Source organism: Aulostomus chinensis, chromosome 14 (genome assembly GCF_037954235.1).
Source record: "Aulostomus chinensis isolate RoL2024-O1b breed Wild chromosome 14, RoL_Achi_v1.0, whole genome shotgun sequence".
In the NCBI taxonomy this organism is placed as follows: Eukaryota; Metazoa; Chordata; class Actinopteri; order Syngnathiformes; family Aulostomidae; genus Aulostomus; species Aulostomus chinensis.
This window is the reverse complement of record NC_141333.1, coordinates 25,389,409-25,415,840: the sequence shown is the minus strand read 5'-3', so window position 1 is coordinate 25,415,840 and position 26,432 is coordinate 25,389,409. Positions and strand designations below refer to the sequence as shown.

The following is a 26,432-nucleotide window of genomic DNA, read 5'->3' as shown; positions in this document are numbered from 1 at the left end:
TTTTTGACAGTGGGGAGACTCACGCAGACACAGGAGAACATAGAACGTTCTCACAGAAAGGCCTGGGACAGCAGAGACATGAACCTGGGACCTTCTGGTGAGGCAGCAGTCATAACCCACTATACAGCTGCGTATGTGAGGGTGTGCAGTCATAGTCCTGAGGACATTTGGGTCGTCCTTGCTGTCTGAGACCCCTGACAAGAGTGTTTACAGAGTCAAAACCTGGGTTTGAATTAGAATGTAGAACTGGGATTAAATCAAGTCGAGAGATAGATTGGAGGTCAGGCATGTTGTTGTGAAATGATGAATGTCCTCACGAAAATGACTACCCAATTGTGAGCGTGTGTGTGTGTGTGTGAGAGAGAGACAGAGAGACAGAGAGTGTGTGTGTGAGTGTGCGTGCGGGGGCGGGGCGTGTGTGTTCCTGCTTATCTCCGCCTCTGGACTCCACAGTAAGTGCCCTTAGAAGGAAAGCCTGTCAGAGAGCGTCTTTTTTCCACCCAGAGCAGCAACAACATCTCCATGCCAGGGATCCAGACCTCCCTACTTCTCAGTGTCAAGTGTGGGATCATACTTTAGAGGGGGTTACTACGAACCCATGAGCACACACACACTCGCAGGTGAAACTTCTTTCACTGTCCTCTCAGATACGCACCAACTCAATTATTAAAACTTTTCTGCCTTAGCATCCATCTTTCCTTCTCCAGTGTTTATGTGACCTGCAGCTTCATGAGATTTGTATCCAGGCTCTTATATCCACAAACTAATCCGAGTGTGTGTTATGCAGGATTATCTCCAGAAGCACCTTCCCATCTGCCAGGGAGGAGGAGGGAGGAGGTTGCCGCTGCGTGAGGCGGTGCAGGCGGGGAGTTGAGCAGCGCAGTCCGGTCCGCGGCGGATGACTCGGGCATGGAGATGTTGCGCCGCTCCTCTGTGTTCGCAGCGGAGGTATTTGACCGCTCGCCCACCGACAAGGAGTTGGTGTCTCAGGCCAAGGCACTGTGCAGGGATTACATCCACTCCAGACTGAACCGTGCCGGGATTGGCTGGTCGAAACCCGAACATGGACTGGCTGCATCCGGGGGGACACTGGGGGAGATATCGTCGGTCCTCCTGTGGTTGGGTAAGTTAGAGGATGGTGGCTCTTGTTTTAAACTTAGCTGCTTCCAACACGTATTATCTAAGAGGTACTAACGTTCCATCAATCATTATTAGATTATTTTAGAAATAAACCTCATATTAACGTAAAAAAAACTTTTTTATCACTTTATTAACAGATAACTAAGCTTTTTGGAGTGGATTTGAAATGAGAACAATGTCTTAAATTTATAAATCCATCTAGAAGCTGTCAAACAGCCCTGTCAGAATGATATTGTGGTCTTTCATTGCAGAGGAAACAGCATGGAGATTCATTTCTGTATTATTTGCCTCTCTGGATCTTTGCCCAGAATGAAAACTGATCCTGGAAAAGTCTTTTTCTGTCTAAGGGGTTCACTTAATCATTTGAATATCACATCCAACAATTAATGAAACTGTTAGGGAAAACAGGAAGGCAGGGAACGTAGAAAAACTTAGTCAGCCCAGTAGAGGATCCAAATAAAACTTGTTAAAAGATTAAACCACTTAATTTCTAAGTCCTACAAATCAAAGCAGACCAAAACGGCATCCTCAGCTCATTCAGTATAAATTTGGAATCTGACTTTAAGCAACTTTTTGCATCACTTTTAGCTTCTAGCATTTCCACATCATTTGGATGGTGGACAAATGTGCAATAGGGAGTTTGTCTTTTTCATGCCTCCTCCGAGCTCCGTACATATAAACACGCAGGCACGAACGGCTCCAGAGCTTCTAGTGCTGCTCTCAGGTACGAGGCATTTAGGTCAACGTTAGACCCCTTACCTTACCTACTGCCTGTCTTTTTATCAGATGTAGTTCTTTCATCGTAAATCACATCACACGAATGTGGATGTCCTAAATTGATTGATAGGAATGCACCCGTGTGCTGTATGTCACCACTTGTACCACATCACGCTCAGTCAGAGGGAAATGTACAGTCCGTCTCTGTCGTACTGTTTTATTTCTACTCTGAGCCATTTAGCCATGAACCAGCATGCAGGTTTTTAAAACACAGATAACCCCCTAAAAATGTTGCATATAAAATATAAAATATATATTTCGTTTATATTCAAATGAATGTCCAACAGCAGGTGATGTCATGGGGTGATGTAGGAGGTGCTTGATTTGGCTTGATTATTTCCAGCATGGCGGCCAGGTAGCACACCATCATCATTTTACAACCATTCGTGTAATGAAGGACTGTTGCTGCCTTGTTTCTCAGTATTAGGTTTGTGTGAGGTTGGGGTTTGTAGCAGGTGCTTGCAAACTGGATTCTGTTCCTTGTTTGCTCAATGAATGATTAACAAACAGCTGAAAATGTCCCGATCGTCTCACTCGGAACATCCGTCCGGTTTGGTCAGCACGGCAATGTTCCGCTCATCCCCCAAAACAAAGCTGCAGCACCGAGCATAACTCAGTGTGCTCACACAGACGCCAGCAGCAGCTTTACAGTGTTTGTGGGAGTAAATATTAGTTTGTCACATTTCCATCATTGCTGGTAGGCGCTGGAGCTGATAAATGCCATGACTACTGGTCTTTTGACCCACGAATGAATGCCAGTTATTCCCTGTCCCAATGAAGACAGACGCCAGAGACTTCCTAACTCTGCCTGTCAAAGCTTGCAAATTTTAAATCAGGAGTAAAAGTGTTATTTGTTATTTAACTAAGTGATTGTGAGAGTAGCACCTGGTAGGAGGAGTAAGAAAGTTAGCAACTGACACAGCAATGTCCACTCCACAGCAATATTTCGCTAAAGTTTGCTAACAGGCAGCACAAACCTCTGGTCAATTGAGACCAGAGAGAGGTTCCAGAAGCGAGACTCTGTGTCTTTTGCCACATTCTTGATCTGTTCAATTTTAAAGTCAGATTCACCACAGATGACCCAAACAATATTTGCTACATTTGAAGTTTTGTCTAACGTTGCCTTCCACATCTCTGTCCAGGTGATGAGTTGGAGTACCTTCGCCCCAATGTCTACCGTAATGTAGCTCGACAGCTCAACATCACAGTGGCATCAGAGAGCGTGGTGTCTGATGCCTTCCTGGCTGTGGCTGCAGACATTTTCTCCACAGGTGGGTCCCTGTTCAAACGTGCTCAGTCCTAATAAAACCATACTTGCAGGTGTACTTTAAGGGAACTAGCGAATTGCATGGTAAACCTGCACAAACCTGGATCCAAAAATAAAGGAAGGTGGTCTTTTTTTTTTCTTTTTTTTTTTTGAGAAGTTCCTTATTCTGTTGTTATTAGGAAGGAGGAACTTCAGAGTCTCAAATAAACAAAGTAAAGGTCATGAAACTTGTGTTCCCTGCTAAAATAAAGCAACTACAGCCTTCTTTTTTAAAGCCGATGCAGGGTACCCACAGGACTCTCCTTTTAGTCTGGAACATTTGTTACTGCCACTGTTACTGGAGAGGAGGCCCTCTGAGGAAAGCACTCAGTCCATATTAGGTTAACATGTTGCTGAGCGAGTGATTATTACAGTTTGGACCCCACCCTTGGAGTTCAGTTGTGAACCTCAGCTGGCTTTTCCTCAGGGAATGTAAGAAAAGGAATCCAGCGTCACTTGCATACTGAAGAGAATCAGGTTATTCTGGTCCTCAGTTTGCCCTCAGCAAAATCAGACTGATTGGAAATCATAACTTCATTTTCTGCTCTAAACATACAAACGTGGTTATGATTGCAATTTGTACTAGGGGAGCAATTTAACTTTAGATGGACAAAACTAGTGGGTTTTTTTTGGCATTGCTGTTAAAGGTTGAAAATGTAGCTCTTGGTGATTCTTACAGTGTAAATATCAGAAAACATACAGTTAAGCTTTCTCTACAAGCTACTCTATGAGGAGGAAGTCATGAGCAACAGCAGATTATAACCACTAAATTACCGAATCTGTTGGAGCTCAGATATCATGCTGCTTTCCACCGGACAACAGTGAAATTGCAGCTGCAGGCTACATGAAAGCTACAGACAACAGCTAATCTACAGCTACAGAAAACAGCTAAAGTACAGCTACAGACAACAGCTGAACTACAGCTACAGAAAACAGCTTAACTACAGCTGAACTACAGCTACAGACAACAGCTAATCTACAGCTACAGAAAACAGCTTAACTACAGCTACAGACAACAGCTAATCTACAGCTACAGACAACAGCTAAACTACAGCTACAGACAACAGCTGAACTACAGCTACAGACAACAGCTAATCTACAGCTACAGACAACAGCTAAACTACAGCTACAGACAACAGCTAATCTACAGCTACAGAAAACAGCTAAACTACACCTACAGACAACAGTTAATCTACAGCTACAGACAACAGCTAGTCTACAACTACAGAAAACAGTTAATCTACAGCTACAGACAACAGCTAAACTACAGCTACAGACAACAGTTAATCTACAGCTACAGACAACAGCTGAACTACAGCTACAGACAACAGCTAATCTACAGCTACAGAAAACAGCTAAACTACACCTACAGACAACAGTTAATCTACAGCTACAGACAACAGCTAGTCTACAACTACAGAAAACAGTTAATCTACAGCTACAGACAACAGTTAAACTACAGCTACAGACAACAGCTAATCTACAGCTACAGAAAACAGTATAACTACAACTACATCTACGGACAAGAGTTAAACTACAACTACAGACTAAAATGAAGGAACAGACAGCAGCCTATCTACAGCTACGGACAAGAGTTAGACTACAACCACAGACTAAAATGAAGGTACAGACAGCAGCCTATCTAAAGCTACGGACAAGAGTTAAACTACAACTACAGACTAAAATGAAGGAACAGACAGCAGCCTATCTACAGCTACGGACAAGAGTTAGACTACAACTACAGACTGAAATGAAGGTACAGACAGCAGCCTATCTACAGCTACGGACAAGAGTTAAACTACAACTACAGACTAAAATGAAGGTACAGACAGCAGCCTATCTAAAGCTACAGACAAGAGTTAAACTACAACTACAGACTAAAATGAAGGAACAGACAGCAGCCTATCTACAGCTACGGACAAGAGTTAAACTACAACTACAGACTAAAATGAAGGTACAGACAGCAGCCTATCTACAGCTACGGACAAGAGTTAGACTACAACTACAGACTGAAATTAAGGTACAGACAGCAGCCTATCTACAGCTACGGACAAGAGTTAGACTACAACTACAGACTGAAATTAAGGTACAGACAGCAGCCTATCTACAGCTACGGACAAGAGTTAAACTAGGACTACAGACTAAAATGAAGGAACAGACAGCAGCCTATCTACAGCTACGGACAAGAGTTAGACTACAACTACAGACTGAAATTAAGGTACAGACAGCAGCCTATCTACAGCTACGGACAAGAGTTAAACTAGGACTACAGACTAAAATGAAGCTACAGAATAGATCTTAACAACAGTTACAAACGACAGCTAATCCACTGTGACAGATAACTGCCAAACTACAGCTAAGGTGAAGTGAAGTTGAAGTCTTAAATTTGCTCTTAAATGTTATTTTAGTCTCAAATATGATTTTGATAGGTCTTAAAAATGTTTAGGATTAGGAAGGTCATTCCATGTTGTGATAATTCCTGTGTTTGGGAGAAATGTCAGCGCTATGGTGATATGCGGTATGTGTTTCCCGACAATTTGTATCAATTAAAACCAAGAAATTAAAACCAATTGGAAGTCATTTTCAGCCCTCGTGAATTCATCAGGGAACACCCAGCTAGCAACCGTGTAATCAGTGGAAGGAACGATTTTAAAGCCTTTTGCAAGGAAATGCTTAAACTAGGAACATTGGTCTTGTGTTTCATTCAAAGTGGGTTTCAAAAAGGTCTTGAGTTTAACCTGCTGAAACCTGTATGAACCCCGCTAACATGTTTGGTGCTAGTTTAAGGCAAACGTCAGTCAATACAGGTGTCCCACTGCTTTATAGAAGTAAAATCCTCATGCTCTATCCTTTTTACTCAAGTGCTGCACAAATGTGACCGGGGGGGGGGGGGGGGGGGACTAAGAAGGATTTTTCTAAATTTAATTTATTTTACTGGTGCAAGTCTCATTTTTAGCGTGGTCAGGTCGGGTGAGACCCCACGCCAGGCAACAGTGGGAGGAGCTTTAGTTTAAGCAAACGTATCAGGGAAGTGCAGTATTGTTGTTTCATGTGTGCTTCTGGAAGTGATGTGTCCAGTCAGAGAAAGTACTCTTGATGATGTCATCACGCTTGTTTCAACTTGAACCAGGAGACTCCTGGAGTGCCCCATTAAGTCGAGCTAGATTTTTTTTTTTTTATGTCTTTTTAACCTTCAAGTTCAAATTCTTGGTCACAATGCTAAAAGTTGCAGAAAATGAATTTCTTTGTATTCTTATATCAAAATTCAAGCTTTTTTTTTTCTTCCGGTAAATCAAAATGCGACACACACTTAGTTAAGCATGAACCAACCAATAATAACATATCGTCCAGTAATTAGTGAGTCTTGAACTTGTAATGGCATGTGTGTATTTATATAAGGGCTGCACGGTGGTGCAGTGGTCAGCACTGTGGCCTCACAGCAAGAAGGTTCCGGGTTCGAGTCCCGGCTCGGGCACAGGATCTTTCTGTGTGGAGTCTCCATGTTCTCCCTGTTCCTGCGTGGGTTCTCTCTGGTACTCCAGCTTCCTCCACAGTCCAAAGACATCAAGAGGGGACTAGGCTGATTGATTCTCTAAATTGACCGTAGGTGTGACTGTGAGTGTGAATGGTTGTCTGTCTCTATGTTGGCCCTGTGATGGACTAGTGACCTGTCCAGGGTGAACCCTGCCTCTCGCCCGTTGATGCTGGGATAGGCTCCACCCCCCGCGACCCTTAATGTGTAGGAATAAGCGGAAGATGGCGATGGATGGATGGTATTTATATAAGCTAAGAATCCACAGTGTTTACCATGATATATTTCCTTTCCTTTTCATTCCAATCACTTTAAACCAGAACTTTTGTTTATTCTCGTCAGCTTCGCTCACCACAAACTGGGCCGCAGTTTCAAAAGTGCTGACACGGCCAATTCCAGAGTTCACAAACATCAAGCAGCGCCAGATGATGGATGCGCTCGAGTCTCTGCTTGTATGTGTTGGACGCACCAACACTTGTCTGCAGCAGCGCCTGAACGTGGCGTAGCGGCGGAATGGGACCTATGTTGGAGAGATGATCTGTGCACTGATCTAAGTGGCTGTCTGTTGCCTCCGGAGCTGAGACTTTGAATGGGTTTTTTTGTTTGTGTGGGATGGAGAGGCATGTGAGCCCCATGCCTGTCTTCTGCTGAGGTTTCAGAATGTGTTCATCCATCTTTAAAGAACGTTGCTGACAGGGACTTTTCCCTCATCAGTCCTGCTTTGCTGGTTTCACTGACAGTGTTTTCGTCACTGTTTTCATAAATCACCCAGAAAAAAAGATCCAAGGCCGTATTTTTGTGTGTCTCCCATCAGGTGTGACATGGGGCAAGGTGGTGTCTTTGTACGCCGTGGCGGGGGCTTTGGCAGTTGACTGTGTCCGCCATGGCCACCCAGCTATGGTCCATACAATCGTCGACTGCATGGGGGAGTTCGTCCGCAAGAGTCTGTCGTCCTGGTTGAAGAGGAGAGGGGGCTGGGTAAATGAAACTGGTTTGTGTGGCTGCTTCTGTGTTACTGGTGATCTAACCAGTTCAGTGTAAAAAGTCCCAACTAAGGATGCAACAGTGTGAGATTTTCACAGTTACGATAATCATCTCAGAAAAAAAAATCATAGCTGTTATTGCCAGTTACAAAAAGGAGACAGTCAGTCGAAGTATTTGGTAAAAAGAGAGGAGGAGGAAAGCAGAGACACATGTCTGGTTCAACACTTTGCAGAATACATTGGTAGGTGTATGTTGCTGCAAACCAAGTCCTGACATGTACTTTTTGGTGATTGATTGGTGTAATAAGACACTGAACAGCACATTTGTATTGTGTGTACGGAAAAAGAAGGAAGTGTATCGAGGTGTGCACACAAACTCAGGTATACCTCGTGTTTCTCCTCTCCCGTGAATGTCTAAAACAAAGAAATTCTCTGCGATGGTAGTAAAAAAAAGTACATCTCTGATTTCTTCATGAATTTGTAGAGATCAATAAAACATAGAATAGATTTTTGTTGAGGGACACAGCAAACTGTGGCTTTTGGATACATTCTGAGGGGTTGATACCACGTGTCTAAAGGCCATTTTTCTTGATACTTAACAATTTACTTCCAAAAACATCTCATTAGTTTTGTAGTAAATGAAAGATACCTCAGACGTGGAACAGAAAGCCCTAAACTCACTCACCCAGGACATTCATTGGCGATTTCTCATGCCAATAAAATATGTCCAGTGAGATGATGTTCAGGTAGAGAAATCAATTCCATAGCGTATTATAATATTTGAGGGCTCCATTCCCATATCCACAAATGTCCAAAAATATTATGAGTTTATGGACCCCCCCAGAAATGCTTCAGCTGTTCTGTACAGAACAAGTAGAGAGTCTTGTCTCCTCTTCTGCGTTTCCACACATTTGTGTGCATGTGTGGAAACGCAGATGTTTCAGCGTTACTTCAGTTCTGATGCTCGACCAGCTGACTGCTTGCCGATGGGATATACGTCTCTTTACTCTGGGCGGATGGTGTGCTCTTTCCGCTCATCTCTGGGTAGACACACAGTCACTGTAATATTTTGTATACATGAATATGAATCCTAAACTCACTGTTGAGCAGCTATAAAAGAGCATAAAGCGTTCAAATAAATGCGAAGGGGTGAAGGGCATTCATTGGCTGAACTGCTTCGTCTCACTGACACATGCGTCATGACTGATAGTTGTGCTTCGATGCCTGGTATTCGTGTTCCTATGTGCAACATTCAAAACTACAATCACATCAATGCAAGATGTGCTCTGAGACCGTTTTAACTCTGATGACAAGGAACAAGCTATTTACTGGAGGCCGGACATTACCGTTAAATACAAGTGCTGGAGGGAGAGTGTGGTGGGTGCCTTTAAAGATCATGGGATATAGATAATCAGGTGGTTGGAATCATACAGCTTCAAGTGAAGGCAGATCCTCAGCTTAATTTAAGTAGTAGCTTTCAAGTTCACCAAATGAACAAAAACTGGATTAAAAACGTGAGCAACTCTTGTGTCTGCTGGTGAATCCTGTGGATGAGAAAAGCCTCTGTGCTGGATCGTAAATCAGACCTGGCGACGTGCCGCCGTCTGAGTTCTTTCTGCTCCGCTGCAAACAGCGAAACAAGAGAACAAATGCTGGCCCGTGGATCAGAGACACTGCACCCAAGTGAGTTTGGTTTTGAAGAGAAGTGGAGTGTGACAAAGTGGAGAGCATCGTATTGTATAACTGACCTCACAAGCTCAAAGGAGGGAGCTGCTGTCGTAGCTACACTGAAGGATGAGGTCAGAGTATCCAGGAGAGAGCCTAAATCATTTGGTGATAGTAAGAACCTTGAGGATGTGACCAGGGCGAAGTCGGCTGTGTTACTTCTTCGTCTATGCAGGTTTTCTAGTTTTTGGTTGTTGAAATAAGCAACAGATTACAGTGTGGACTTTGGCTTTGATATCACATATTTGTGGAGGGAAATTGTTCTGAATACTAACAAATCATGAGCACATGTTCAGAAGGTCTCCTGCAAAACAAAACAAAAAAACAACCCCAAAAAAGCACACATCTGTTTAAAATGTGTCTTTTTGCTTGTGTTGCGTGTGCACGTCTGATCCGTGTTTCTGTCACCTCACAGGTGGATGTGACCAAATGTGTGGTGAATACGGATCCCAGCTTCCGTTCCCACTGGCTGGTGTCATCTCTCTGCGCCTTCGGACACTACCTGAAGGCCATCGTGTTGTACCTCCTCAGGGAGAAGTGACAGGCAACACTGCACACTGGATTCTGACCAGACATTTCGACACAGCATCCGTGACTTTGTTTACACTCGTTTGCACTGAGCCCTCACCGACGAACACTCGCTCCTTCACAGACTGTCCCCGCTTCTGCTTGATCCTTTATTTATTGTTATATTATGGCACATGTTTGACATGAATTTTAAAATCACCCAGTGTAATTGTTTTTAGCTTTAGCATGGTTGGTTTTGCAGATACGGCTGCATGCCTCAGAGGTAGAGTGAACGTCTGGCAACTGAAGGGTTGCTGGTTCAATCCTCACTTCCCCTGATGACCATGTCAAAGTATCCTTGAGGAAGATACTGAATCCCTAATTGCTCCATCCAGGATGAACCCCACCTCTCGCCCACTGTCAGCTGGGACAGGCTCCAGCCCCGCCTGCGACCTTCAACAGATAAGCAGTGTAGAAAATGGGTGGATGCAAGGATGGGATGTTTTGCAGATTTCCACAAACAGCAGCTGGATTTGCAGTGCTTTGGCTGCCTCTAGTGGTGGAAAATATTAGTTGTTTTGACATGAACAATGAGAGGACTCACCGGACTCACTGGGCTGTGGAGCCCTGGAGGGGCCACAGAGACAGTTTTTGTTGAGGGTTTAGAGGAGAAAAGAAAAACATTCCATAAATACCCTCAATTTAATTCATTCATAGTCATGAGATATAACTTACTCATTCAATTTAGTTATTTTACATGTTGGACTTGTTATGGTTATTGTTGTAAATTGAGGGAACAAATGATATCTCATGACCTCAAAATATATATATATTTTTTTAAAAGAACAAATTCTATCTTGTGGCCTCAAAATAATTAAATTGTGAGTTATGTTTCATAGCCTCAAAAAAATTCTCTATATGCCCACAAAAAAAAAAAATTGATTCTCTTCATAGCCACTTGAGGGCTCTGTACTTGGCACATGTAGATAAATGCACACTATTTACTGCTTATAAAAGGTCTGTAAAAGTGATTATGAGGGAACGGGAGGCACAAAGGGGTTTTAGGGTTGTCATTTCTTCATTGCTGGGTAGTTTCCAGTTTTGTTACAAAAATGTATTCATTCACTGTGGTGTTATAATTTATTTCAATCATCTATGGTGATAAAAAGTGCTTAAAAACCGCCCAAACCCAACCATTCTGAATGTAGTCACCACAGCGGGTTACAGAAAGGCACATTAACACAGAAAAAAACATTTCTGTTGTGATGCCATGATTATGATCATTCGTAATCCACTATGAATGATCATTCAATATGGTTATTAAACTTTAATTTCAAGTATGTCATCTTAAATACTTTTTTTCCAGGTCAAGGAAAAGTTTAAAACTAAAAATCTGGCGCACTTTTTCTGCTCCTCTCTCCAGGACAGACATTTTCCTACAGTCCCTCATAAGTGAATAAATGAAAACAATACATTTTTGGTCCGATACTTTTAATACATTTTATATATTCACTGTCCAACATGACACAATCTGCTGCTGTAAAGTAGATTGCAGTATGTTTTTGCTGAAGTTTGAGCACTTTCATAATATTTCATTTTGTGAATAGGATTTAATCTATGGGGCAGTGCAGTGGTCAGCACTGTCATCTCACAGCAGGAAGGTTGTGGGCTCGAGTCCCGGCTTTCTGTGTGAGTCTGCATGTTCTCCCTGTTCCTGTGTGGGTTCTCTCCGGATACTCCAGCTTCCTCCACAGTCCGTAGGCGTGGCTGTGAGTGTGAATGGTTGTCTGTCTCTGTGTGTTGGCCCTGTGATGGACTGGCGACCTGTCCAGGGTGAACCCTGCCTCTCGCCCGTAGATGCTGGGATAGGCTCCAGCCCCCCCGCGACCCTTAACAGGATAAGCAGAAGAAAATAGATGGATGGATTTATTCTATGAATAATTTCACTTTCACATGAAATGTAGCACTAGGGGTCCTAGAAAAGACACCATTGTATATAAGTCAACTGCAACTGTAAATGTAAATAAATCTAATAAATGTTATTAAGATAATTACAAAGTCTTGAGTGTTAAATAAATGGAAATAGAAAAAAGTATGAGCGCTCAATTTACAACTTCATTATTGCAACAAATGCATGAAATAAGTGTGTAAACTGTATAGCAGCTTTATTGCTGAAGAACGAAACGCAATCAAGTAAAACTAGCAAAATAAAGTATTCCTGGGTTAAAAATGTTCAGTCTATGAAGAGATTCTATAAAATGTTTATACACAATGCATCATCGTAATGGCGTTCTGCATTCTGTGTTGTTGGTGCCGTAACTGAGGATACACTTCTTTGTCTACCTTTATTTTACTTATAGCAACCACAAGCGTGGATTTTAAGGCAAATACATATTTATACCATTCAGATTCATATTAAATAATCCAAGAAATCTCTGTCTGCCCAGTCAATGTGAAAGGTGGCATGTGTGTAGTTGCCAGCTCCAGGAAGTGCAGGGCCAAGTTTGAGGGTCTAGGGTCTGCTATGACACACTGAGAATAACGTTTTTCTAGTAGTTAGGAAGATAGAGTTATTTGCAGGATGTAAATATCTTTCAATTTGATGTCCCTCCAGAGGGCAGCACATTCTCAGTTCTCACCCTGAACACAAACGAGATCAAAGTCAAGAGATCAAAGTCTGTGACAGTCAGTGAGGTTTTGGAACGTCATACAACCCGAGGACCCCCAAACAACATGTTCCGCATTCGATGAGGGGGCAAGCCATCCAATCCTAACGTGATGTCACTACTCAAGCAACTGGCACTGCTTTTATTTTTGTAATATAATTTGTAGCCTATGTATGTCTGCGATAAAATTATGTCAACAAAACAAAAGCTAGCTTTTTTTAAAACAACAACACTGAATAAAGGGATAAAATCAAATGTATGTCAATTACATGATCACAGTAACATTTCTGAACAATCTGTACGCACCATGAAAGTGTTTTCAACTGGACTTCTACGTCAGCCATTACTGATTGGTTAGGGCAAAATTCCAGCTGCTAATTAAACCTCCGACTCCAGATATTATTGGTCGTGTCCCGATAAATGTCCCGCCTCTTCCTGAATTCCTCAGCAACAGTGTCTTCCCATTGGTCCAGCGGGTCAGAGTGCAGAGAACAACAAACAAGATAGGGTGACGACCGTCGGGATGGATGCAGGTAGGCGAGATTTACGGGCAAAATAACATTATATGTCTTGTTTAGCAAACTAGCATCGCCTCAAAACAGTCACATCATCGCTAGATTACACCTGGCAAAAACCAAAATGCTGGCGCCAGCTGCCAATCCATCCCAGAGCTCCAATGCTATGTGGCTTCGTTGACGTTAGCCTGCGAAAGTGATGACTAAAGCTAACTGCTAAGTGTCGCTAGCTTGCTGTTATTGCCCAACCTGGTACATCTGTCGCTCTGACAGCTCCTTGTTTAGCGATACAAGTCAGCTGTCTGTATGGCGCTTCGCTGGCAGCTCTTGAAATTTGGGTGTTTTAAAATGTCACTCTTGATATGTCTGTCCTTGGTTTAATTGTTGTTGGTCTTTGGGTTTGTTTGGTTGGGTTTTTTTTTGCTTTGCTACGTTACGCCCAAGATGAAACATCCCAGTAGACGCACTGTCACCGTCAACATCACTTTCAGCCAACTTACCATTAGCACTGGCGGTGCTATTAGCTTTCAGACAGCTTCGATAGTAATGTAGACGGAGTCGTTTAGAGGGCTAATGGCACTCGGAGAGAGCCAGTAGGCTTCCTATACCCTCAACTTATCGATGACCGAGTCCATTTATATTTAGCTATGAGAATGTAAATCACAGCTATTAGTCCAAGGGAGGTAACGCGGATAGACAAGTACAAGCTAGTCAACTTTTGACGATTATTTTAAAAGATTAAAACTCTACGTATTGGTATGAAATACAAGAACAAGCAGTTTTAGCTAAATATTAAGTGTGTAGATACATATTTTCATATTGTTTACAGGCTCCAGCAGATAGCAAATAGTGTTTCCTTGTCTATTAAGAGGAACTGTACCTCACTGCGAAATCTTATATCTGGCTGAAGCCCAGTAACTCCAACCGCAGTGGGCAGCCACTACAGTCTGGTACTGCTTTCTTCGTCAGAGGTCCTCCCTTTTTTGTCTTGTTTAATTAACAGTTAATTACCCAGAGAAATTCAGATACTTGTACGTCTGAGTAGTGTCACTTGTATGATGTGATGTCATCTGTTATTTCAGCCTGTTTTCATTCTGATAGTGCTTTAGTGCTTTCTTAGTTAATTACTCACGTGCCCCCCACCCACTACCACCATCACCACCACACAAACTAGAGCAGCCCCTTAAATACGGTCTAGGTTTGTGGACCTCCTTTTGACTTAGTGTTGGTTTTTCATCTGTATTTGCTGTTTTGTTTGTTTATCTTTAAGTCAGCTGGGTTTTCTGAAAATCATCTGATTATTTTCACAAAATTTGGTGGTGGAAGGTGGCAGGTGTTTTGTTTTTTTTTAATTGGCCACTGAAGCTGCATAGTTTTGAAAATGAAATGTATATACATAAAATATATGTAAAATAATTGCATTTTTGTGACTAATATTACAAGTGTGAAATGATTTGTAATACTAGAGGGAATGTTGATTTTTTTTCATCATTTTTAAAATTTTAAATAAAAAAAACCATTCAATTTATTACAGTGTGATATTTGTAGGGACGTTTATCAAACAAACATAAACAAGTCTGGTGTACATGATGGGTTACGAGGACATGTCTACAGCACCACGATACTTGATTGAAAATGTTACTTCCTCTCATTATTAGTAGCCTTTAACAAATACCACATACTGAGATTGAATTGCACACCCATCAGCTGCTTTGATGAAGGTCTGCATTCTTCAAGTGCCCCTCTTGATTAAGAAAAGTGAGTTTTACAGGAAATAAAAGCCAGGGAGAGTTCCTCTTGTACATGTTTTATTCAAATGAACCTTTTAAAATATTAGATACCTTTCCAAAAATTGAATATCCTTCAGTGCCTTCCACTGGCACTCTTGTGGTGTGACGCAAACATGGTCAAGTCTGGGGCTCTCTGCCTGCAGCGGCTGACAGACGGTTCCTCTGATCACTGCGATCAGCATGAATGCCATGAGGCGGTTGAGAACTAGGGCTGACTCACCGCATCTCTTACAGCTACCTTGACGTATGACACGCTTCGCTTTGGAGAGTTTGAAGATTTTCCTGAGACCTCAGAACCAGTGTGGATCTTAGGAAAAGAATACAATGCACTCACAGGTAAGTCTGAGGAAAAACACAGTTAAAGAATCAAATACGTATTTATGAATATTTTTACATGGATGTGTCCTATTGTGATGATTTCTGCTTTTCCCGAAGAGAAAGAAGAGATTTTATCAGATGTCACTTCACGACTTTGGTTCACATACAGAAAAAACTTCCCTCCGATTGGTAAGTCAAACTGCAGGACTTTGGAGATTGTTCTTATTTTGGTCTGCAGCACTACTGCAATATTCTCATATCTGATTCTTGGATGTGTCACAGGGGGGACAGGACCAACATCTGATACTGGATGGGGGTGTATGTTACGGTGTGGCCAGATGGTCCTCGGCGAGGCTTTGATGTGTCGACATTTAGGCCGAGGTAGATAAAAGAAGTCCTTCTCCAGCAAGTAGACTGTACCAAAAAGTGTTAAAAACAGTCACTGCAACTGTCTTGTTGTCCTCAGACTGGAGGTGGGCCCGAGGCCAGAAACAAAGAGAAGAGTACATCAGTATTCTCAATGCCTTCATCGACAAAAAAGACAGCTATTATTCCATCCATCAAATTGGTGAGTTATAACTATCTAACTCCTCCAGAAATAGCACAGGCTTGTCATCCTGAAAAGGTTTACTCATTTTCCCTGTTGTTATTCATGAATTATGCAGCTCAAATGGGCGTAGGAGAGGGAAAGCCTATAGGCCAGTGGTACGGACCAAACACAGTTGCCCAGGTTCTAAAGTGAGTACTGTAGAGAAGCTGAACACTCCAAACTGATGAGGGACAGTTCAGTTATGTAGACGTGGGGTTGTATGAGACCCTGATGCCCAGTCCGTATCTCACCTGCTGTAGACGATGGTCAGCTCATCCTCTGTCTGGAGGATCAGCACGATGCAGCATCAGGAAGCACAGGAAGGTGCCTCTGTGGTACGAGTACCAGCACAAACAGCTTGTAGCCGCCGACAAGTCCACTCATTTCCTTTTACTTGCCTGCTGTACTTTGACAATTTTTGGGCGTCAGTGTCTGATAAAACCCCACTAAATAACTGAACTATCCCTTAATGTTCTTTGCAACACATCCCTCTCTCATGATTTTTTTGAATTTTTGTAGCATTTCTAGTGAGCTGTTCCCTCCTCTGGCTGTCCCTGACCTCCCCTCTTCTGCCCTGCTGCCCCCTAAACCCAATTCTGTTTCTGTGCACCATCATACAGATGTGTAACGGGGCATAATGACATGAAATTCCTGATTTCAACAGGCTGTGTACAAGGAAGCATTTAGTTGTGGATATTGCATCATATTTTATTGCCATGTTATTGTAGCCAGTCAAGAAATAAACAAATGAACCAACAAAGACAAGCTTGTGCTCTGAGGAGAGGGGGGTTCAGTCCTGGTAAAGACTGTGATTATCCTCCTTCCAGGAAGCTGGCAGTGTTTGATACGTGGAGCAGATTAGTTGTACACGTGGCGATGGACAACACAGTGGTCATCGAGGAGATCAGTGAGTGTTGAGCTTTGTGTTCATCATTGGAACAAGCATATGAAGTGTCATTCCATTCCCGCACTGTGTGTTGTTAACACGTCATCCATTTCTTTGATAAAGGTTCTTCCTTGTTTATCGGCTGTTTTTATGTGAATTTGTTCCGGTTGTTTCCTCCCTAGAGCGTCTCTGTATGCCTTGGCTGGACATCGCGGGTGCATGTGGTGAGTCAGCAGGGGTTGGTGAGCTTAACGGATGCCTGGAGGGTGCATGTGCCCTGGCTGAGGAGGAGACGGCTCTCTGGAAACCTCTGGTCCTTCTCATTCCCCTCAGGCTGGGCCTGAGTGATATTAACGAGGCCTACATCGAAACCCTCAAGGTGAAGTTTCATGTGCTCGTCAAGACCTCATAATTATTATTTATTTATTTTTACAAATACTTATATTCATGCTTTCATTGGCTTACACAAATTCAAACAGTTCAGAGCATTTTTTTTCTTAAAACGATTACTAATTGTGGACCAACACCACGCACTTGTGTGCAGCTGTTGCTGAGATCAAAGAAATATCAGCCGTTGCAGGATGTTGCAGGAGAATGACACATATTGGCAAACTCCTAGAGCCATGCAGGTGAAACCCAGGCAACAGCAACAACAGTGCAAATTTTTATGTTTGGATTCGAGCAATGCTTTATTTCTACTGTTAATTAGAAGAGAGACAGGGACATTACAGACATGATTGAGACAGACAAGAGGACGACTTTGTTAGCACCCTACAGGCTGCAGGGGGTTTGCCCCCAGGGTGACTCTCATTGTTTTTACCTTCTGTTCAACATGTTTTGCTGTCATGCTTCTTGAAAACGTACTCCACTTTAGACCTTTATGGATGTTAGGTGGTGCAATATATGCGCAAGGGAGCCAAAATCATGGCACTTACACACACGGGGAGAGGAAATGCAACAATTGCACTTGTTGTAAAAAGTGCCATCAGTTAGTTGTTGCTGAAAATGAAACGCATGCATATCAAGCAGCACCATACATTCTTGCAGGGTTCATACAGCCATTAAAAAAACCCGGAAAAGGTATTGGAAGATAAATACAGTTACTACATATTGACCTGAAAAAAATTACTTGAAGCACATTAGCAAGTTTTAGGTTTAACAAAGATTGAGAAAAATCTCTCTTGCTTTACATTGCTTTACTTAAACAAAAGCTTAGTTTTGTGTCTAGTTTAATTAAGGTACATGGCTGTGATATGGATTTCTCTGTTTATTTTTCATGTGCTAAGATGCTTGAGAGGATGTAGGATACAGAGTTTATCTGTGTCTTAGCACAGCACAGAGGCACCAGGCGCAAAATTCAAGCCCTGGCAGCAGCTCTGCACAGTGTAGCAACATCCCAGTACGAGGCGTCACATCCCAACATAAAGTTACCAGTTGTTCCCCGACAGCAGCACAACAGGCCAGTGACAGACACACATTCTAAACGGGTAACGTCGACAGTTTTGGAGGAACTAGCTACTGACCCGTGCTGTCATTACCTCAGTGAAACTGGTCCGCTTCAAACCAGATGCTCATATGTGGGCCATTCCAAGCAACGCAATGTTTCGAAATCTGTTCAGTAATTTTGAGAATAAAAGCTTTCAATTCAGCTCCAAACATTTTTGTTTTTTTGCAGGTAAACACAGAAATATAGCAATTATTTTTATAGTCAGTTATTAAAATAGTCTGGCGCACCAGATGTCATTGCTGGCGGGCCAATTTTGGCCTCTGGGCCGCCGTTGCTGACCACTGATGTATGGTAATTACAAATGTCCTCAGGGGTCTAGAAACGTTATTGATAAAAAGGTGTCTGAACCACTGCTTAATGTTATCCAGCAAACATGTCAAATAAAGCTATACTTGACTAAAAATGAGACACTTCAGTGCTTTCAATCCACATCAAAATCAAGAAGTGTTCACTGAAATAATTCTGAAAAGGATCGGACACTGGAATCCTATTGTGTTTCTTTGCAGCAATGCTTCATGCTGCCTCAGTCCCTGGGTGTCATCGGGGGGAAACCCAACAGTGCCCACTACTTCATCGGTTATGTCGGTACGTCTCGTCCCTGTTTGAGCTGTGTATTGAGCCCCTTTTACTAAGACCACCATCTTAACTCCTACTGTGTGTCCTGGTTAGGAGAAGAACTCATCTATCTAGACCCTCACACCACACAGCCTGCCGTAGAGCCGTGCGAAGACAGCCAGGTCCCCGATGAGACGTACCATTGTCAGCACCCACCCTGTCGCATGCACATCTGTGAGCTGGACCCCTCCATAGCCGCGGTAGGAACGCCAGCGAGGGCTTCTCTGTCTCACACTAACGTCAATTGTTCAGTGTGAATGTGAGCTGGCTGAAGACTCAGCACACTGACTCAACTGTTCTATCGCTGATTGTGTTCTGGTGTCCAACAGGGTTTCTTCTGCAGAACAGAGGATGAGTTTGATGACTGGTGTATGCGCATAAGAAGGGTACGTCTGCAGGAACACTACTCCTTTGTTTGTCCCTTGACTCATATATAGCTGGTAAATAAAGCATATTAGATCGTAACATCATTGTCCTTTCTCCTCTAGCTGTCGTGCAACAGAGGGGGCTTGCCTATGTTTGAGCTGGTTGACAGTCAGCCCTCTCACATGGTCAGTGTGGATGCCCTTAACCTTACTCCTGGTAGGTAAACGGCACATTTTCCACAAAATAAACTCCGTCTGGGGATGTCAGGTTCAGTTCATTTTGCCTCTGATAAACCAACAGCCAGAGCCTGACACATGAGATGATTTGTTTCATAGAACACACAAAAAGGATAGAAGCTTTCAAAAACGTACTTGGCAGGCGATTGGCTGAACCATCGGTCTGTCACAGGTCAGTGTCAACCAATCAGAACAGTAAACTCAGGTAAAAGCCGAAGCCTATGCTACAGAATCTCTCCACGACCATGCGTTCTATTAGCCAGCAGCACAGAGGACGTGTTTATCGATCTTTTTCTGGTTGTTGAGAGGGTAGTAAAGATACATTTTCCCAAAAAGGTTTGCATCTTCATTAAATGTATTTGAATTATGTCTTTCTGCCCGTTCTCCCTCTGCAGATTTCTCAGACTCGGACAGATTGGAGAGGTTCTTTGATTCCGAGGACGAAGAGTTTGAGATCCTTTCCTTGTGAGGAATATATGAACAATATTTTACTGTTCTTGACAGTAAGCGAAAGATTCTGTCTCTGCTCTGTATCAGAAGGAAAGCTGAGGGGGATGAGCATAACTGGAGACCTCTTGAGCCGGTCCAGCTCCAACGGTGTAGTCAGCCAGTATCACAGCGTTCCTTCTCGCTCTCTGTATCCAACATTTGAGACGGTCTGCTGGAAGCTGTAGCAGGAGCTCAGGATACAATCTGTATGCACATCTTCACATACATGTGTTTCCATTTGAGTCTTAACACTTTTAATGTTCATTCTGAGGTGATCTGGTGCCTTTCCCTGAGTCCATACATTAAATTGCTGTAACAGTTTTATGTTGTATAGACACACGATGGTTCATGACGCCAATGGCTCACGCAGTTTGTCACTAATAACTCAAGTCTGTAATGAAACCAAATTTAGTCCGATCTGCAGACAAGTTGAATTAATTGCAAAGTATCCTTGCCAAGTCTAAAACATGGTGTATACACTACTTCATTTGAAGATTATTTATTTACTCTACAACACAATATTTAGACAGCCGTTAAAAAAAAAAAATCACATGTAAAGAGGATCAAGATTGAAAATAAAATCAGTCTGATATTTGACAAGTGTGTGAGATATGTATTGATAGAAAATACAGTATAAAATAGAATAGTAGAAGAAATCTGTAAAGCAGCGGTTCACTTCCACAACTCTCCCAAAGGCTGGTTCTGAGCTGTGGTGGATGCACGAATGCTTTCGTTCACAATTTTCTGGTGCACGTCCTCAATGGTCTGAGAAGCATCGATCACCTAAGAGACGATCGAGATCACGAGGTGGTGAATGGAGAGATTTGAATGACATAACTACAGTCCAGACCTGCCTCATACCCACCTGCCAGTTTACAGATGGATCCCTCATCAGCTCTTCGAACCTCTGTTGGACCGTCCTTTGGAAGGCACTGGTCTCATATCTCTCTTCTCCAAACTGACCTCGGAGCGCAGCCTCAGCTGGGTTGAGCTGTAGGAACATGACGAGGTCCGGCTTGGGAAGTCCCACGTCAGGGTTCATGCACCAGTCTAGACTGAAACCCTGAGGCAGACGTTCCAGGATGTCAGGCGCCACCCAAACACACAATACTGTAAGAGACTTAAGATGGACTCACTGGCTTGGCGCTGGTGAAAGCAGCTCCAGAGAAGGCATACCTATCGACAACCAGGGTGGTGCCATGTTCCAGCTTCTTCTTCATCTGAGGCCTGTGGGTTGAATAATCATGCTTTTTCAACATGGAGGCAAGAGTGTACACAGAAAAATAAAGACTGGAGGTGCATGCCATCTTTTTGGGAATTTCCCATCCTCGCCAGTCAGATGAGCAGATGCCCTTCTCACTGTATTTGCAGAATCAGACATTAATTCAGAACTGCTCTTTGAGCCTGTCTATTTTTGTTTAAAATGTGTGCACCAGTTGTACTTTTGTCGCTTCAAACATACAACATTAAATTATGTTACAGTTGAGGTAAACAACAGCCAAGGGAATATTTGCTAGATCTACTGTGACCCCTGTTCCAGTCTTAATGGATTATTCCACCGTTAACCAGGTCCAGGACTGAGGTCAAATTTGACCAGTCTGCACAACACCGGTTATACCTTAGTAAAAGAGTAAAAATGTCTGAAGTTGAAAACAAGTGGTCTGAAGACGCTTACACCAACTCCCAGCGGTTAGCAGAGAACAGTAAGTGCACGGTGTGGTCGTCCAAGTCGCTCTTCTTCTCCAGGTAAGCGCTGATCAGCTGCCCGATCGTCGTGGTTCTGTCTGCCACAAGAACGACCCCCGCACATTAGCTTCACCCTCATCGTGATAAAACACCAATGGAACTGATTGGTGGAACAGAAGCAGGCCTCACCGGGAAACCTCATCATCTCCGCCGGGTGCCCGCTCTGCTGCAGGGCCTGGACCAGCTTCTTGCACTGGGTGGTTTTGCCAGCCTTGTCAACCCCCTCCAGCACAATCAGCGCTCCTCTCTTACACGCCATTATCGCGTAACGGTGGGTCCTGCGTGGGCTGGAGCTACAGACAAGCGACTCCACATCCCAACATGAAAGGAAGTGCCCTCTCGTATCACTATTTACGCGCCTTTCTGAGACGAATGCCAAAAGGAAGTACTTCCTGCCTGTCTTCTGTGAGCTGACTGACGGATCGCAAACCCATATTCAAGCTGCATAGCGCCCCCTAGTGTAGCGGAGTGTTTCATGGCTGTTTCTCACTACTATTTGATAACAGAGCCAGTACGACTTTATTATCCTGTTCGTTTTCTTAACAAGGGCGGCGCCGGGCGGTTCGATCCTCACCACCCACCTTGAGCAAGATACTGAGCCCCCAATTGCTCCTGATGGCCCTGCGACGGACTGGCGACCATCCAGGGTGACTATGCTTGCCATCCGTCCCTTTAAATACGGAATCGTTACGTAATTGGGAATTAAAAGTTGCGTTCTGTATTCCGTATTTGACAATTGTCCCATGCACGTCTGTCACACACACACCCGCGCACATACGTGAACACTGAACTAACGATAACGAACAAAATAAAGGACAGGAAATATTAAAGACAGCAAAATACGTTATCTGCCTGCCTGCCCTGCACAGCCCAGCCTCTTTGCGCTCCACTTCCTGGTCACCGTTCGTTGCCTAGTTACCTGGCTCGCTCTGCTCAGTGCACCGCCGCGCGTTTTAAAAACAACAAAGATGTCTTCGACTTCTACAGCAGACGCTCAGGACACCCCACCTCCAAGAGGAAACGTCTACAAAACTATAGATTTCATATAAAAACAGATACACTTCTGTTTTAATGTAATTCGTCCCTTATTTCTATTTCTGAAAGGTGGCAACCCTAGTTGCACATGCGCACGTCAGAGGAAGAGAAAACTGTGTCGTGTGATGACGTAGGTTTTGTTTATGACCTTCTCAAAAGACTGAACATGCAGTACCGTAGGGGGTCTTCTGTCTCCTTCTTTATCTCGGCGTGTGTCCAGGCTGAGCCGCTAGTGCAGCGGTCAGGGTTCCAATCCAGCCCAGCACCCCTTACGATCCCTCCTCTGCCTCTCCGGTCTGTCTTTACTATCACAACCGAAATAAAATGGAAACCTCTTGGAGAACTTTTTTTTAATCTGCACTTTTACTTATGTGAGAACAACATGAGTCGATAATATTTTCGCCGTTCAAATTTTGCCATGAACTTGAAGGAGCGCAATCTGTTCTCAAAAGTTGTGTCATTCTGCCAGAAACCCCGCTGTGTGTTCCTGTTTTTCTTACTTTTCTGTGTTTCTCCTAGCATCGTAGTCCGTGACATTGCCGGGGCCTATGACAGGCTGCGGTTTTCAAATTTGATACAGTACAACTCAGCAGAGAAAAAAAAGCCGAGCAATTCGACTGCATCCGGCCGTCACGGTAAGACCATTTCATGTGTAATGAAAGGCTACCTCTGCTCCTGTCACTGTCTCACCCCGTCTCTGTCTCGCTCTCTATGCTTCTTCTGTCAAAGTTATGACATCCGTCTTGCTATCTGAGCATAAACAATCACTTGTCTCACTGTCATTGCCTGTTAGCAAACCTTCCTGGCCGGCAGTGAAATGCCTATAGCCCTGCTATTGTGTGTGTGTGTGTGTGTGTGTGTGTGTGTGTGTGTGTGTGTGTGTGTGTGTGTGTGTGTGTGTGTGGATATATTCAGGAACAGTGGAGGCCTTGACTGCGGGATGAGGGAATCAGACGACACATCAACCTGACATTCCACAGAGACTCATGGACTTCAGAGGTCATGAGTCGACCTGACCTTTATGATCACTAAAGGCTGCATTCGCACATCAAATGTCACTCCATATCTTGTGTTTTCTGTATTTAGGGAAGAAAAACATTATGGAACAACTTTTAAAATGTGGTGTGACTGCAGAAAGTAATCTCATAGTCAGAGTGAATGTGTACAGTTGGTGTATGACGTATAATTCCTCTAGTATTTGACATGGAATAATAGAAAATGTCACACTTTTAATCTACAGTTTTTCCTTTTTAAACGGCACGACTGTGCCGCCCTACCAGCAAATGAAATGGGTTTTTAACTTTTCCTTTATTTTCATTTCAATTCAGAAATTTCATTTAACATTTCACAAAATCACAAACAAATCACAACCAATGGATTTTATTTTAACCTTTGGGTTTTAATTGTCAAATATATTTCTACATTAAATGAAGATGTTTTCCAATTTGAACAGAGCACAAGGAGTGGACAGAAGGGAGGCACCAGTACATGATTGAGTCTACTGGCGGGTGCCTCTCTCAAACTGTTGTCCTGGGTTCCTCAAAGCCTCCTGAATTGCCCTTCTGAAGAGCGTCGGCCTCGGCGAGAATTTCTGGCTGGTCTGAACTGCCACTGGCTGACGGGGGGGCTGCTGCAGTGCTGGCTGCTGGTGAACCTCCTCTTCCTCGTTCAACCACTTAAAAAAGGGTTTCACGGACTCCAGGGCTAAAGCTTTGTCTCCTCGCTCCTCTGGGTCGTCCCTGGATCTCCACTTGAGGAAAGTGCCTTCATAAATGACATCCTCCTCAAATAAGGTGTCGAAAATCCTCAGCAGCAGTCTTTGTGGGTGATCCATCTGTCCCATCAGGACCTGGAGGGCGTAGAGAGCCTGCAGCTGTTTCTGCTCACTGCTCAGGCACGTCTGAAGGAGACCAACCCGCTCCCTCAGACTTGCAGTGTCCAGCCAGTAGACGTCACCACCGCTGATCGATGATTGGCACACGAGCGTCACCAGCACACTCACAAACTGGTTGGAGGTGGCCAGCTCTTTATCTACGTGAGCCTCCAGCCAGTCTCTGATGAGCTGGTTGCTGGCCTTGTCCTGCAGGAGTCTGTCCAAGTGCTGGCGAAGCTCCTGCACCCGGAACACCTTCGTCCTACGTTCAGCTGGCTTCCACTCTGCTGGCGTGAACTCCCGTTTCTTTGGGATCTTGGGTGATGTTTTGCTTGGTCTGTTTTGGGTGATGGGAGCCTCATCCTGAGGTTGGCGAGGCCTGCTACGGCTATTTGCCCGTGGGCCCCAGCCCCCTGTGTTTCCTCCCATCCTGTCTCGTCTGTATTGCTGCTGGTGGACCTTCGAGAATTTCTCCTGCTTGTCTTTTGCTGCCTCGCTGTGGATTTGGCCAATCGTCTTCGGCCCTTGTTCCTCCCGACGAGGCACCCAATCATTCTTTCTCAGGTCGACCACGTCCTGGAGCATGAAGCATATCCTGGCGGACGCCCTCTCGTTTCTGATGATGCCATTTATCTGGCGAAAATATTCATCGACCTGAGCCTTGGCTTTGTTGGTGTCCAGGTCACGCCCAGCTGTACACAGGAGTCTGCAAAGTTGCTCCAGTGACTCCTCATTTGTGATTTTGAGCAGCGTCCTGATGCACCTATGCATCACCGACTCCTTCAACAGGTGCTCCTTAAAGAGCTCCCCAATAAATTTCATGTTGCCCAGGGAACGTCGCTTGGCTTTGTCCCGGGCCTCTTGACACTTCACTTCATCAGGAGCCTCAACATTTGTTGCCTTCTCAAACTCCTCCTGGCAGAGGTGGAGCAGCAGGTGATGAAAAGTCACCTTTCCCTGCCCGTTTGAGGCGGGAGCGTTTAAATCCATCAGGCGTCTGCACATTTTTGCGTATGTGCCTGAGAAGTGGGGCTCCATGATGGCCTTCTCAAAAATCAGGCCGGCTGCCCCCATCAGTCTAGCCTCCGTGTCCAGAGGCAGCTCCATCACCTCAGTGGTCAGGGCATGGAACTTGTCAGGCGTCAGCTTATTGAGGATGCAGCGCAGGGACCCAAGAAGCTCGTTGATCTTTATTTCTTCTGGGTCTCTGGCAGAGGAAACCTTCACCACTGAGGGCTTCCATGCATTTGTAGCCTTATTAAGCTGCACGTCACTGCTGGAGCTCTCAAGGACGACGCTCCTGGGCTCATTGTGATGGCGCTGAAAAGGACGGACCTCAGGGGTGGGTCTCGGGGCCCTGTGATAGGAGGGCGTGATGCCCCGCCCACTTCTCCTTCTGTTCTCGGTGATGCGCATGTCCTCCTTGTCATAACGGGAGGAGGCAGCATCCTGGATGGACCGCTGACGGAAGTCCTTGCGGTAAAAAGCCATTGTAAACGGTCCTTTGTTCAAGTGTAGCGGAGTTTAGTTCACAGAGTTCTGTCAGCAGTGGTGAAGTCTCTTCACTTATGAGCCTGAGCGCTCTCGTCTTTGAAGCGTCATAATTGCATGAAAGACGTGACGTACGATGTCATTCACAGTGTTGACATTCTAATCTTTATTCCATCAGCTCTACAATTATGAAGTCTTTCAACTCTTGCATCCTTTGAGCTACAAAAAAACCCTTTAGATCAATTTTTTTGGTTGGGGGGGGGTTAAGGATAGAATCTAGAATTTATTTTCCAGATTTCTACCGTGTGTACTGTTAGTGTGTGGATGAACATGTTAAAGT

The 26,432-nt window shown here is 44.0% G+C and overlaps 4 protein-coding genes across 7 annotated transcripts; 2 read left to right on the top strand and 2 right to left on the bottom strand.

The window, feature by feature from the left end:
* The first annotated feature begins 482 nt into the window (after positions 1 to 482).
* Positions 483 to 12,441, top strand: boka (BCL2 family apoptosis regulator BOK a). Of its 4 annotated transcripts, none has more exons than XM_086225102.1 (5): positions 483 to 620; positions 788 to 1,123; positions 3,060 to 3,188; positions 7,570 to 7,746; positions 9,879 to 12,436. In XM_086225102.1, the coding sequence occupies exons 2-5, from the start codon at positions 910 to 912 to the stop codon at positions 10,175 to 10,177; spliced, it is 819 nt and encodes a 272-aa protein (XP_086081228.1). In that variant the 5' UTR covers positions 483 to 620; positions 788 to 909; the 3' UTR covers positions 10,178 to 12,436. The 4 variants fall into 4 exon arrangements, with proteins under 4 accessions (XP_086081228.1, XP_086081231.1, XP_086081229.1 ...); XM_086225105.1 differs by having other exon boundaries at positions 7,570 to 7,733; positions 9,879 to 10,159; XM_086225103.1 differs by lacking the exon at positions 3,060 to 3,188 and having other exon boundaries at positions 9,879 to 12,441.
* A 577-nt stretch (positions 12,442 to 13,018) lies between these two features.
* atg4b (autophagy related 4B, cysteine peptidase) lies at positions 13,019 to 21,378 on the top strand. The gene is made up of 13 exons (XM_086225101.1): positions 13,019 to 13,169; positions 15,176 to 15,277; positions 15,377 to 15,448; positions 15,542 to 15,640; positions 15,726 to 15,827; positions 15,925 to 15,997; positions 16,676 to 16,755; positions 16,917 to 17,113; positions 18,748 to 18,826; positions 18,911 to 19,056; positions 19,186 to 19,242; positions 19,345 to 19,438; positions 19,854 to 21,378. The coding sequence occupies exons 1-13, from the start codon at positions 13,160 to 13,162 to the stop codon at positions 19,925 to 19,927; spliced, it is 1,185 nt and encodes a 394-aa protein (XP_086081227.1). The 5' UTR covers positions 13,019 to 13,159; the 3' UTR covers positions 19,928 to 21,378.
* dtymk (deoxythymidylate kinase (thymidylate kinase)) lies at positions 19,722 to 22,558 on the bottom strand. Its single transcript, XM_086225106.1, has 5 exons — positions 21,823 to 22,558; positions 21,623 to 21,731; positions 21,084 to 21,174; positions 20,813 to 21,010; positions 19,722 to 20,730 (listed from the first exon to the last, which is right to left on the bottom strand). The coding sequence occupies exons 1-5, from the start codon at positions 21,950 to 21,952 to the stop codon at positions 20,620 to 20,622; spliced, it is 639 nt and encodes a 212-aa protein (XP_086081232.1). The 5' UTR covers positions 21,953 to 22,558; the 3' UTR covers positions 19,722 to 20,619.
* Positions 22,559 to 24,006: 1,448 nt separating this feature from the next.
* Positions 24,007 to 26,154, bottom strand: LOC147250358 (eukaryotic translation initiation factor 4 gamma 3-like). The gene has a single exon (XM_086225100.1). It carries the CDS (start codon positions 26,090 to 26,092, stop codon positions 24,227 to 24,229), a length of 1,866 nt encoding a protein of 621 aa, XP_086081226.1. The 5' UTR covers positions 26,093 to 26,154; the 3' UTR covers positions 24,007 to 24,226.
* Between the last annotated feature and the right edge of the window lie 278 nt (positions 26,155 to 26,432).

Excerpts from the sequence above, each read along its gene's own strand:
- atg4b (XM_086225101.1), top strand. Across the intron at positions 16,756-16,916 it reads AGTGGTCATCGAGGAGATCA|AGCGTCTCTGTATGCCTTGG; the intron begins GTGAGTGTTGAG and ends TTTCCTCCCTAG. Across the intron at positions 17,114-18,747 it reads CCTACATCGAAACCCTCAAG|CAATGCTTCATGCTGCCTCA; the intron begins GTGAAGTTTCAT and ends GTTTCTTTGCAG.
- dtymk (XM_086225106.1), bottom strand. The coding sequence starts at position 21,952 with ATGGCGTGTAAGAGAGGAGCGCTGATTGTGCTGGAGGGGGTTGACAAG. Across the intron at positions 21,011-21,083 it reads CTTTCACCAGCGCCAAGCCA|GGTTTCAGTCTAGACTGGTG; the intron begins GTGAGTCCATCT and ends CGTCTGCCTCAG. Across the intron at positions 20,731-20,812 it reads ATCCATCTGTAAACTGGCAG|GTGATCGATGCTTCTCAGAC; the intron begins GTGGGTATGAGG and ends ATCGTCTCTTAG.
- boka (XM_086225102.1), top strand. The coding sequence starts at position 910 with ATGGAGATGTTGCGCCGCTCCTCTGTGTTCGCAGCGGAGGTATTTGAC. Across the intron at positions 1,124-3,059 it reads GTCGGTCCTCCTGTGGTTGG|GTGATGAGTTGGAGTACCTT; the intron begins GTAAGTTAGAGG and ends ATCTCTGTCCAG. Across the intron at positions 7,747-9,878 it reads GGGCTGGGTAAATGAAACTG|GTGGATGTGACCAAATGTGT; the intron begins GTTTGTGTGGCT and ends GTCACCTCACAG.
- LOC147250358 (XM_086225100.1), bottom strand. The coding sequence starts at position 26,092 with ATGGCTTTTTACCGCAAGGACTTCCGTCAGCGGTCCATCCAGGATGCT.